The sequence below is a fragment of the Pelodiscus sinensis genome, chromosome 2 (genome assembly GCF_049634645.1).
Source record: "Pelodiscus sinensis isolate JC-2024 chromosome 2, ASM4963464v1, whole genome shotgun sequence".
NCBI classification, from domain to species: domain Eukaryota; kingdom Metazoa; phylum Chordata; order Testudines; family Trionychidae; genus Pelodiscus; species Pelodiscus sinensis.
This window is the reverse complement of record NC_134712.1, coordinates 195,320,317-195,333,782: the sequence shown is the minus strand read 5'-3', so window position 1 is coordinate 195,333,782 and position 13,466 is coordinate 195,320,317. Positions and strand designations below refer to the sequence as shown.

General features: G+C 41.0%; 1 protein-coding gene across 10 annotated transcripts in view; it reads left to right on the top strand.

Moving 5' to 3' along the window:
- CREB5 (cAMP responsive element binding protein 5) overlaps positions 1-13,466 on the top strand; it is a 365,272-nt gene that overhangs the window by 339,697 nt on the left and 12,109 nt on the right. For all 10 annotated transcript variants that reach the window (XM_006133220.4, XM_075922156.1, XM_075922155.1 and 7 more), the window contains 2 exons: positions 3,477-3,800; positions 10,016-10,243. In XM_006133220.4, coding sequence (XP_006133282.1) covers positions 3,477-3,800; positions 10,016-10,243 — 552 coding nt within the window. The remainder of the gene's footprint in view (positions 1-3,476; positions 3,801-10,015; positions 10,244-13,466) is intronic.

Sequence of the window (13,466 nt, the reverse complement as noted above, 5' to 3'; positions counted from 1 at the left end):
GTTTAATGCCAAATTATTTTCAGTTTTTAAAAACTTAGTTAACAAGGCGAAAATCTATTTTTCCCCTTTAGATTTTTTTCTAAAAAACACTGAAAAAACCCCAATTGTGTTCCACTGGAGAAATTTGGGGTGGGAATTCCTATTGGGAAAAAATGGCAATTTTTGCCATTAAATTATTGCTGTTAAGACACAGGAGAAAAATGGCCAAAAAAAATAAATAAAGTAATGCTGTCAAACAAATTGAAAATATTGCAGATGCATGGAGGAAATTTTAGTTCCAATTCTTCATCTTAGTTTCTTTCTATCTATTTCACAGGGCACAGTTTGCTCAGTGATGCCTAGGAGGCCCTATGGTTAACTAATTATATATATTGAGGGGCTCTTAAAGAAATATCCTGCAGTCCTTTTTGGCTAGGTGGCTGGCTACTCTGAAGTAAGGCATCTGAAGGTGGCATATAAAGTAAGGAAACAGTGTGAGCATCTTCAGAAATGTGGATGCCATCTGCTCTCAGGAAATAATGACAGAGTTCCAAGTATTGACTTATCTTCTTTTTTAGTCCAATTTTCAGAATTGCTGAGTACCAAGAGTTCCCTTTAAAGACTGTGGCATAACTTCTGCAGATGTGAACGAGAACGTGATTGGGTACTTGATTGTATCTTTGTTTGAGACCCTTTGCCTTGAAATACGCTATGGTGTATTTGTAATATGCAAATATGGTGCCATCACATTGTATTCTACATGGAATTACCAGACCCAGACAAACAATGAAACTGAAGTCTCTCCTCCCACCTCAATACATATACAATGCAAAGAGTTTACTAAATTCCTGGGGATTTTTCCAGCACTCTACAACACAAACAGTTGATCTTGCCGAAGACAAGAAAAAATGTTTATAGTTCCCCAAATGTTTCTAATTGGCAGCAGCCTCTCATTAATGAAAAATAAATTGTCCTGTGGAGTGTGTGGGGGTGTGTGAAGTTAAAGGGATGCAGAGGCTAGACAACCCACTGTGGCTGTATTGGGGCAGGATGAGGTAGATAGCTGGTTTCTTACCAGGATCCAGAGCCAGGGCAGCTGGCCCACTCTCCCACTGGGAAACGTGAACAAGGAGCTTGTAAAATACACAGACCAAATGGAAATGACCTTTATTGACTGAAACCAGCTGCATGTCAGGCTTCTCGCTGTCTCTCCTGGTTTGCGATCTCAAACAAATGGATGTGGTAGAGCAGACTATGGAAAGAAAACAAAATAAAGTTTTCTGCTGCAAGTCACGCCACTGTGATAGCCCCAGTTTTCGCAACTAAGAAAATGTTTATTCGCTCATTAGGTCTTCCCCTCTAGCCCGTTTTTTACATTGAAAAATTTGCCATTTAGAACAAATCACACTGCAGTTCAGCTTCAGAGTATGTTGCCAGTATATAGTGGGCATATTTGCCAGGCATTTATGATTTATAAATGTGCTAGCTAACCAGAGTTTGCTGGGCAGGGGATGTTGCATTTTGATTTGGAAAACTAACTAACTAACTTTGGCACTAACTTTGCTGAGCTCAGACAGAAAGATGGTCTTAGGTAATCCAATGTGAAGACTATGTTGGAGTGATAATATGATGTAGCAGGTTCACTCACTTTCCGCACGGCTTCTTCCCTCAGGGTGGCTTTGGGGAAATAACTGGCTGCTCCGACGCTGACATGCCCCCTTTGGGTGAGGTGTTCTCTTCAGGGTACTGCCCTCTGGCAGTGACCACTCCGGTCTTGATCCACTCCCCCCCTTGGTCCGCGCCCCCGGGGGGGAGTCACTCTTCTTCCTTCAGTCCAGGGTCCTCCCTAGGACCCTCAGTTCTTCTTCCCGGGAACACCCAGCTCCTTCCAGGCCTCAGTGGCCCACTTCCAGTCCCTCTCTAGCCCTGTCTCAGGGTGGACTGCAGTCTCTCCCAGCCATTCCTCCCTGGCCAAAGATGGAGCTCTGCCTGCCCAGTTGCCTTCTGCAACCCTGCCTTGTCTTATGGCCTGGGGCATCCCTGACTCGCACTCTCCCAGCCAACCACAGCTGCCTCCTTGCAGAACCGAGGCTGGCTCCTTGCAGCCCTGCCCTCCATGACTGCCTCCTTGTAGCCCTGGGCCTCAGGCCGGGTAGCCTGGGTTTGCTAGGCCAAAGCCTCTCTCATTGCAGGCAAGGCAAGGCAGGTCAGGGCAGGTCTCTCCTCTTCCCAGGAGCTGCTCTTCTAGTCTCCAGCTGGGCCCTCCTTATTTGCCTCAGCCGGGCTTCCTCCTGACTCCAGATCTTAAAGGGCCAGTGCAGGTCAACACCCTGCCACAAGGTGTTCTTCCACCTTTCAGCTGCCATCACAATGAACAAAAGAACCCTATCCTGCCATTCTTACTCAGATTAAACTTCCTTTGGCTATTGCAAGACCCCCTAAAGTGGGAGACTTAGAAAACCCAATTGAAATTAACTGTAGTTTTGCCTGTGTTAGAACCGCAAAAATCAACTCCAGCATCGTAAAAGACATGAAGACATCACCGAGGCAGGAATTAGCATGCAATAATAAACCACAGCTAGCATTTGAGCTTTCTAGCTCAAACTAAAAGGAACTTAATGGCAAGAACACACTTAACTAATCGTTTTTTAGTTCGGTGAGAGCACAAAGGTTTGGTCTTATGCATTAAAATATTGTAAAGTGATTAATGTTTGTGGGGTCTGAATTTTTTTTTTAAACTGCCAATACACTGGTTTTTTGAGGCAATACAACAATGTGTGTAATACTGGATGATAATTTAGTGTGGATCTTTGCTAAATGCATTATTTTCGCAGGTATTCTTCTTTTTTAAAAATCTAAGACTGCATGAGACTGTAATCTTAAGTTTAATACTTTTTCCTCTATAGCATAGCAGCACAATCCTGTGAAAATCTGTAACTGTTATATTATCACCAGATATTTAGGCTGTGGCTACATTGGCATCCCTTTCTGGAAAAGGGATGCTAATGAGACACATCGCAATTGCATTTACATGGCTGCCGCTTTTTTCCGGCTTGGGGATAAGCCGGAGAAAAGCGCCAGTCTAGACGTGATTCTCTGGAAAATATGCCCTTTTCCGGAGGATCTCTTATTCCTACTTGATATTTAAATCCCCCGCGGATTTGCAATTGCGATGTGTCTCATTAGCATCCCTTTTCCAGAAAGGGATGCCAATGTAGCCACAGCCTTAGTGTTCTCTAAGTTTTGACTAGTAATTATAGATTATAACCTAACAGACACCGCAGGTGACATGTAAATCACCATACTTAAGTCAAGAAACAAACTCTAGAAAAAATATTAATAGTTACATAATAGTTACGGAACCAGACACTTTCAGGTGTCAAAAGAGTGTGTAAAAATCTGGAAATATGAAACTGCATACTCAGAACCCCGTATAAATGTATTATTGATTTCAAATTCTCTTTCCCCCCCACTCCTCCCTTTTTCTTCTGTTTCAGAGGTTGAAGGCAGCATTGACTCATCATCCTGCAGCCATGTCAAATGGAAATATGAACACCATGGGCCATATGATGGAAATGATGAGCTCACGACAGGACCAGACGCCACATCATCATATGCACTCACATCCACATCAGCACCAGACGTTGCCCCCTCATCACCCATACCCACATCAGCACCAGCATCCAGCACACCATCCTCATCCTCAACCCCATCACCAGCAGAACCATCCACACCATCACTCCCACTCGCACCTTCACTCACACCCGGCGCATCACCAGACCTCTCCGCACCCGCCCCTGCACTCAGGTGGACAAGCACAGGTAGACCCTTTTAATAAGCTGTCATCATCTGTTCTGAAAATGCTTACAGGCTTAAGGAACAGATTACATGTGCATGGCTTTTCAAAAGCAAGTCTGCTGGCTGCTAATAGATTTACTCTTTTGTTAGCTTCCAGAACACAGCCTTAATGCAAAATCAAACTGAAAAATCCCAAATCACAACTTACTTAGAAACAAAGAAAGGAACATATTTCAAATGTCTAAATTACTACAAAAAAAACCCCCAATGCTTCAAGCCATGATTTCTGCAAATTGTCAAGGTGTACATTTATGCTGTTGGTATGTTACAGAGTTTGGCATGCTGTGTAGCTTGGCACTCTAAGGATACGTTCACATTGCATTTTAAAACATGCAGCAAAAAATCTTAAGAACTAGGTCTGTAGACTTGGGCTGGTGCTATGGCATTAAAATCAGCTGTGTAGACATTCAGGTCCAAGTTCTGAAGCCTAGGCACTGGATTCCCAGCCTGAGAGTGAAAATCTATATAACTGTTTTAGCACCCCAGTCTATAGACCCAGGCTCTGAGACTCACTGCTCAAAATTTTAAATAATATGTAGATATAGCCTAAGGTGCTTGGACCAATGTTCTCCTTAAGCTATGTGTTGTTCGGCCATTCAGGAGAGATTCAAATGTGCCAACCTGATTAGCAGAGCACCCACAGCTAGCTTTTTTGTTTCTACGAGTGGTTTACATTCGCACATGCTTCAGTGCATGTAAAAAAAGTTATTCTGCACATAGCTGGAAAAAATCCACACATGGATAGTAAAGATTAGAGGGAACATTGCTGCTGACTTATTTCAATCTTGGGAACCAAACCAAAACCTCAGATCTGAATGCTTTTGCATTTTGCTCACGTTTGGATCAAAATCCAGTCCCCAAATCTGCAGACAGGGCTGCCTCTAGTTTTAATGCAAGAATTAAAGACTTGAAGTTATTCATTGTCTTAGAGTGAGAGAGTAATAATTCCAGACACTGTGGCTAGAACAGGTGAAAGAGCAACCCCCAGCTCTGACTGTAGAGAATTACAGAATGGAGGCAAAGGGATGGTGGGAAGCAGGTGAAGACCAGTAGGTGACTATGTCAGACATGAAGAAGCCCATCACCGGGAAGAGATTTCATCCAGAAAGGTAATTTAGAATTGGATTCAGATGAGGTAGAACCACTGAAGATGATGGAGGATGAAGATTTTGGTGTGAAAGTGTTTTCTGATTGCATCATTCCAAATCCCAGGAAATGTAAAGACTAGGTGTTAAGAAGAAGTAATGGACTCACAAATAAGGATTTTGGCATAGGCAGAGCTGATGTTAAGAAGACTTCTGGTGATATTTTAAGGTGGTGAAAAAGAGATGAGAGAGGGAAATACGAGAAGAAAGGGAAGGCCCGGGGTCAGTCATGACTTCAGGATATCAGGCCTGGAGAGCAAAATTGTGATCTGAGTTGAGGAGGATGGTGGTGGAGTCATGGTTGTACAACAAAGAGAAATTCCTATTACCCACGAGGAGTGAAATCTGGGAAGCATTTAGTTGCTTAAAAATACCTTATAGGCGGCTCTTAGAAAAATTTACAAGATATTAAAAATAAGAGGTCTTGGCTGCAATCCTACTGTCCAGCCACATTAACAACTTACTGATATTGTGTTTTACCTTGTTATTGCGCTTGTTGCAAGTAGTTGGGATTTCCCTATAGTTTCTGCGAATGCAAAATGTTATGAATTCTGTTGTTTTCTGTTAATTGATTTTTTCAGAGCTGTTTAACAGCTGCATTAAAAGACCCTCTATAATATTATATCATAGAAAGCAAAGGAAGTGTGAGATGAAGTCAGCCAGGGTACGTCTACACTTGCCCCCTACTTCAAAGTAGGGGGCAAGTGTAGACGTACCCTCAGAGAGTACAAGTAATCTTGGGGCTCAAAGCACTAGACTGGGATCCAGAAGATCTTGGTTCCATGCTCGGTCTTTGACACTCTGTGTGAGCTTGGGCAGGTGTGAGCAGGTACAAAGAAGGGCCACTAGGATGATCCGAGGAATGGAAAACCTGTCTTATGAAAGGAGACTCAAGGAGCTTGGCTTGTTTACCTTAACCAAAAGAAGGCTGAGGGGGGACATGATTGCACTCTTTAAATATATTAGAGAGATAAGTAGCAGGCTTAATACCAATGTGGACACAAGAACAAATGGATATAAGCTGGCTAGTAGAAAGTTTAGACCTGAGATTAGACGAAGGTTTCTAACCATTAGAGGAGTGAGGTTCTGGAACGGCCTTCCAAGGGAAGTACTGGGGGCCAAAGATCTATCTGGCTTCAAGATTAAACTAGATGGGTTTATGAAGGGGATGGTTTGATGAGATAACATGATCTTGGTAACTAATTGACCATTCATTATCAGTGGGAAATAGGTCAATGGAGGGAAGAAAGGAGTTACTATGTGTCTGGCTGGTGAGTCTTGCCCACATGCTCAGGGTTTAGCTGATCGCCATATTTGTGGTTGGGAAGGAATTTTCCTCCAGGGTAGATTGGCAGAGGCCCTGGAGGTTTTTCGCCTTCCTCTGTAGCATGGGGTACAGATCACAGCTGGAGGATTCTCTGCATCTTGGGGTCTTCAAAGTATTTGAAGGCTTCAATATCTGAGATATAGGTGAGAGGATTATTCTAGGAGGGGTTGGGTGAGATTCTGTGGCCTGCACTGTGCAGGGGGTCAGACTAGATTATCATAATGGTCCCTTCTAATCTTAAAGTCTATGAGTCTAAATTGCCTAATCTCTCTGCACCTCAGTTTCAGGTCTTAGAATGAGGGTAATAATACTGAACTGCCTCATAGAGCACTGAGGTGTTGTAAGGATACATCAATTAGTGTGAGAGGTGCCAAGAGCTTCAGATAAGATTGCCAATCACAGGCACATTTTGAACATCCAGCCATGCTAGAGATTGTGTGATACTCCATTTGCTAGGAGGTTCCATCCCTGTGGGATTTGTCCTGAGGTGCTGCGATGCTTGAGTTAAGTACCATAGACAAGCTTATAAAATATCAGAACTCCCATTGACTTTAAATTAGAAGCAGCCCATAGCAGGGCAGGTCCAGTTGGGCTGGAGCAACGTTTATCATAAAGTTTAACCAGTTAATTGATTAAACGGGATTTTGCATCCCTTCTTTAAACAGGAGCAGGATAGGGCACTGATTTGAACTATCAGTGTATTGACAAATTGACTACAAGTGAAAAGTAAATGTACTAAATATAAGGATAATAGACCCATCAGCCTAATGAGCTAGTATATTAGCACCCCACCTTGAGAGAGGATTTTGAGCTTCCTGTTCTTTACTTTAACGATAAACTGTTGTGGTGCCCAGTAATCCTACTGGTTGGATTTGATGCCCCATGAATACCGTGAAAGCCTTGGTGGACCTTATTCCAAATGGGACCATGAAGTTTGGGGCACCCCCACGGGAACTGGAGACTGTGGGCACCAGCTGATACAGAGAAGGTCTTAATCTTGTAAACAGGCATAATTGTCACAACAAGTGTTGGGAATCAACTGCTTCCTTTGACAACACAATAGTCTCCTCCTAAGAGGCAACAGCAATCATGCTTTCTGAAAGTGGGCATTGACAGGGCTAAAAGAAGGGTTTTGCAAGTAATAAATACAAAGTTATTGCTTTCTTTAAACCTATCCATAATCCTCTCAGTATTGGCCTCTATGAGGGTCAGATTGCTTCACCAGACACATTAATTTTATGGTGCATTTTACTAATTATTAACTTCCTTTTTCTGTGGAGCCTGCTACTTCAGTTCCACGCCTCCTGACAAAGAAAGCCATGATCTGAATTGCTGTGCGCAGCATGCCCCCTTGTCATAACTTCCATTATTCTACACCAAGCCCTTGTGTAATGTCAGAATTAATTTCATGCTTTTCAACAGACATTTTAAGACATACATGAACCTAATGAATAATGTTCTACTAAAATGAATGAATGGGCACTAATCCTGTGTTAAGTTGCACAGAATAGAGGGGCAAGTATTGGATGAAGGATCAAGGTAGAAATAGCCATTTAGTGTGTCCCTTTCTGAGTGATAAATGTTTTGCTTTGTAGTAGGAATTTTGCCTCAGGTATTACAAAAATAATGTATTCTTTTATTTTTCACACTGAAATTTCTTTCAGTCAAACTTGCCAGAGTGACAACTTAGGCATAGAGGGATTGTTTGCATTTTATATTCATTATTTTTCTCATTCAACCACTGTGTTGATTAGGATGCATGATAAGCAGCCCTTATAAATGAATGAATCCTAGTGGGGCATGCAGCACAGGGGGAGGAGAGGGAGCCCTGCTTGGAGAATAATGCTTAGAAAATGATCAAGATAAGGCCTAATAGACTTCAGAGTTGTGATCTGTCTGGGGAGATTCAATCAATTATCCCACATAACAGTGATGGAACTGCGCCTTTCTAATGAATACCTGCCGGAGATGGAAGGAAGATGTTTTGTTAACTGGCTCTTACTATCCAACTACTGATCATTTCTTACGGAAAATTCAACTATCCAGATTTTGTTTAGAATAAAATCACCCAATGGGAAAAAAATCTATAGCTATATGTCTGCACAGCAGACCCAACTGACAGAACTGAGACACAGAAAAGCTTTTTATGCTGGATGGAAATGGAGAGAGTAATAGGCAAAGGAAAACTTTTGGTGTCCAGAAACATAAATAACCAGTCTTTGAAGTTTCAAAAGGTGGTGTATATGAGAAAGCGAAGGGCCTTTGATTTTATGTTGACATTAAAAACGATCTCTGAGGCCTGTATATTTCAGACGTTGCGAAGGAGGTAGTAAGCTCAGCCCACGTGAATGGGGAGCAGCTGGCATTGCTCAACAATAACCTCCTTTAGTCAGTTAGGGGTACTGCATGCTAAGTGACAGCCTGAACTTTATTCCACCAACACAATACTAGTAATTCCAACTACTGCATCCACACTAGCGATCTATAATTCACTGCTGATGCAGCTCCATCAGTAGGAGACTGCAGTGTAGAAATGGTTTATGGCTTTTTACCAGCATATGTAAAAACATACTGATTTTAAAAAGTCTTTTTTTAAAAATCAGTTTCTAATAAACATCCTGTAAATAATACAGTCCTGGCACTTTCTTCAAATTCTTTGTTTAAATGAGGTTTTTTCATTAGGGTTTTTCTGCTCATGTTTCTTTTTACTGGGTTTTCTTCAAGACCAGAGAAATGAACCCAGCTCTGCCTACACACAAAATACTGTTAATGCATAAAATAAACAAACAGGAAAATAAAATAATCATGCTTGCTGATTTCTGTCAATGATAGTGACCTTTAGAGTAAAACTTTCAGACAGCAAAGGGATTTTGTAAGACGGTGGAATGCTTGTAATTAACACCTGGAGGGCAGACAGATTGTAATTACCTGATCTGAAATTTAGGTCTCAATCCTACAAATTGCTGAACACTGCCCCCGCCCCTCTAAGCACCAGATGCACCTTGAAGTTTTGGTTATTAGCCAGAAGGCCATAATGAATTCTGATGTAGTCCATATTGAAGTTGCAGCAAGATTAAGGCTGGGATTTTCAAAGGTAAGTAAAGGAGTTAGGCAATTGATTCCCCTTCACTTTTGATAGGAGCCAGCCTCCTAAGAACCTTAGGTACCTTTGATAATCCCAGCCAAAGCTTTAAGGGTCTGTATATAATAGCATGGCAGCTAGCATCCCCAAAGGTATATATGATTCTTGAACATACATTAAAGAACTTGTGTCCTAAAATTCTGCATAGCATGAAAAAAATCCTGTCTTCCACAGTCTTTTGCTTTGATTAATTAAATGCCACTATGAGATGCCTTACATTTCACTCTTCAGTCAAGTGCTTTGTTTGTCACAACTTAAATAAAACATTTTAATAATCAAAGAGGGAAAATAATTTTCCCTCCTGCTTTTCTGCAGACCAGTCAAAAAAAATCACCCCTTGACCATTTTGGCTTTTTGTCAAACAGTAATTAAAATGGCATCTGCTGGAGTCTTTCTACTTGTGCCATTCTCATATCTTGCCAGAAAGTCTGCCATCTCAGAGAACACCCTGCGTATATTTTTGTTCCCTGTCAGTTTATATCACTTTTTCTTCCTTTTTGGAATTCTCAGTGTTGACCAGAACCCATCCATTCACCGTTGACATTGAATTTGTTTTCCTGTTAGGTTTCACCAGCGGCACAGCAGATGCAGCCCACTCAGACAATACAGCCGCCTCAGCCCACTGGGGGTCGCCGGAGGAGAGTAGTGGATGAAGATCCAGACGAGAGGCGGCGGAAATTTCTGGAAAGAAATCGAGCTGCTGCCACACGTTGCAGACAGAAGAGGAAGGTCTGGGTGATGTCACTGGAAAAGAAAGCAGAAGAACTCACCCAGACAAACATGCAGCTTCAGGTGCGAGCTACTGTCTATGTTCTCAGGACATAGAGGCACTGTTTACATTCAAGGGCATTTGGTAAACCCCCAAGCCCTGCTTGTCATATGTGCTACCACTGCACATTAGATTAATAATGAGAACCCAGACATAATTAAAGTTTTTATTTCAGCCAAATCCACCAGGAAAAAGTTGTCTGTGGGGTTCAGAGGCTTTACTGGACTAAATCATATATTTATTTATTTTTCTTGTCGCCTTTTTTTTTTTAAAGTGACCCTAACTCAGTTATAAAAGATTTCTTCAGGAAAGCTTATGCAGCTAATCCTAATTCAAAGACAGTGGGACATGATTATAAATAGAATGGCCTGATGGCAAGAAAAAGAAGGGAGCAGAATATAAATATAGTCTAAAAGCAATAAGCAGTAAAAGTTCAGGTGGCAGTGGTGTCCGCACCATAGGCTCCTTGATTTTAAAGGTGGCTCTTGCAGGTTGCCAGGAGTCAAAAGTCCATGCTCATTTACATAATTGCTTACCGATGTCCTCATTTTTAATATGGAGACATGGCTTATCTAGAACACAATAGACACTGGTCAGATCAAGTTGTAGCTCTATACACTGGGTCTTGTCCAATCCCTAACAACAATGGCATTTTCTAAAATGTAGGTGAGAGCGACCGCATATTGTATTGTCGAATTTATATTTTGTCTATGGCCCATGTTTTGGCTTCCACTGGTACAGTGTTTTTTAAAGGGGTTAAAGTACTGAAGAAAGGGGCTCTGCATATGATGGTAAACAGCTTGCTCACAACACATGCTGGTTGGCATCAGTACATCCAAAAACCAAGTTGCATTCAGAGAAAGGAAAGTTATAAACTAATTATCAGAATCATAAAATCATAGGACTGGAAGAGACTTTGGGATGTTTTCTGGTCCTGTCCCGTGCACCATTAACTAGACCAGCCCACACACAGTTGTTTGTCTAACTTGCTTTTAAAAATATCAAATCATGGAGATTCCAGAACCTCCCTAGGCAATTTATTCCAGTGCTTAACTACCCCGACAGGAAGTTTTTTCTAATGTCCAATTTAAACTTCCATTTTTGCAGTTTAAGCCCATTACTTCTTGTCCTATCCTCAGAGGTTAAAAATAACAATATTTCTCCCTCCTCATTGTAACAAACTTTAGTGTACATGAAAATTATGTCCCTCCTCAGTTTCTCTTATTCACGTTAAACAAACTCAGTTTTTTTACTCTTCCCTCTAGACCTTTAATTATTTGGTTGTTCTTCTCTGAACTTATTCCAATTTATCCATATATTTCCTGAAATGTATAACCCAGAACTGGACATAATATTTCAGTTAAGTCCTAATCAGCATGAATCACATTTTGCTTACAACACTCCTGCTAATACAGTCTAAAATGATATTTACTTTTTTAGCAACAGTTGACTCATATTTAGCTTGTAGTCCATTATGACCCTTGGAACTCTTTCTGGAGTACTCCTCCCTAGAGTGTCACTTCCCATTTTGTATGGGTGCAACAGATGGTTCCTTTTTAAGTTCAGTACTTTGCTTTTTTTCTTATTGAATTTCATCTTATTTACTTCAGACTATTTCTCCTGTTTGTCCAGATCATTTTGAATTTTATTCCTATCCTCTAGAGCTCTTGCAACCCTTTCCATTTTGGTATTGTCCTCAAATTTTTATATGTAAAAAGTTCACTTCTCTAAATCATTGCTGAAGATCCTGAACAGAGCTGATCCCTGTGGGACACAATTTGATATACTCTTCCAGCTTGACTGTGAATCATTGGTAACTTTTCTTTGAGAATGGTTTTCAAATCAGTTATGCCCCTACCTTCTAGAAGCTCTATCTAAATTGCATTTTGCTAGTTGTTTATGAGCAGGTCATGCAAGACAGTATAAAAAACATTATTCAAGTCAAGATATACCACATCTACCACTTCCTTCCACCTACAAGGCCTGTTACCCTGTCAAAGACAGCTATTAGGTTGGTTTGAGATGATTTGTTCTTGACAAACCCATGCTGAGTGTTACTTATCACATTATTATCATCTAGTTATATGCAAATTGATTGCTTAATTATTTGGTCCATGAGCTTTCCGGGTACTGAAGTTAAGCAGGACTGGTTGATCCTTATTCTTCCTTGTATAGATTAGCCCTAAATTTTTCCTTTTCCAGTCTTCTAGAATCTCACCTGTTTTCCATGACTGTCGGAAGATATCCAGTGATTTCTCAGATAGGTCCTTAGTCAGTTAGTCTAAGGTGTATTTTATCAAGTCCTGGTGAATTGAAAACATCTAATTCTGTAGAGGACAACCTGTCTCCCATCAGGGTAATCTGATTGCAGGCAATGAAACACTTTGCTGTCATTTACTATCTGACAGCGCCATCCCCCACAGCTCCCAGTGACCACAATTCTCTGTTTCCAGCCAATAGGAGCCGTGGTAAACTGCACAACTGCAGCCCCTTCACCTGCAGGTGCTCCTCCCACAGCTATGGGCAAGGGAGGGTGATACCTCCATATGGTCAATGTCAGCAAAATGTCTCACAATCTGCAATCAGGATAAACTTAAACAACAAATGGTCTGGTAGCACTTTAAACACTAACAAAACATGTAGATGATATCATAAGCTTTCGTGGACACAGCCTGGTAGGCTGCATGCAGTCCAGAGCCCATATGTTGCCTACTACTGATCTAACTCATCTATGTAATTTTTAACTTCTTCTTTTCGTATTTTAGCCTCTGACTTTTTCTCATTTTCACTAGTAGGCATTAAGTCATGTGTTCAGTTGCTAATAATAATAATAATAATTAATAACAACATGAAAACTGAAACAAAAACGTTCTTTAGCGCTTCTGCCATTTTCATATTTTCTGTTATTGTTTTTCTCCCTTGATTGAGTAATGGGGGTACCCTGTCTTATTCTTAGTCTTTCTCTTGTTTCTAATGTATTTGTTGAATGTTTCCTTGTTACCCTTTATGTCTCTAACTAGTTTAATCTCATTTTGTTCCTTGGCATTTCTAATTTTTTCATATATGTGTGTTCTTTGTTTAAATTCATCCTTTGTAATTTGTTTCCATTTTTGTAGGATTCTTTTGCATTTAGGTAATTGAAAATGTCCTAGTTAAGTCAGGAAACCAGAATCATAGAGATGTAGGGCTGGAAGGGCGCCAGAAAGTGTAATCCCCCGTGCTGAGACAGAATCAGGTAAACCGTAC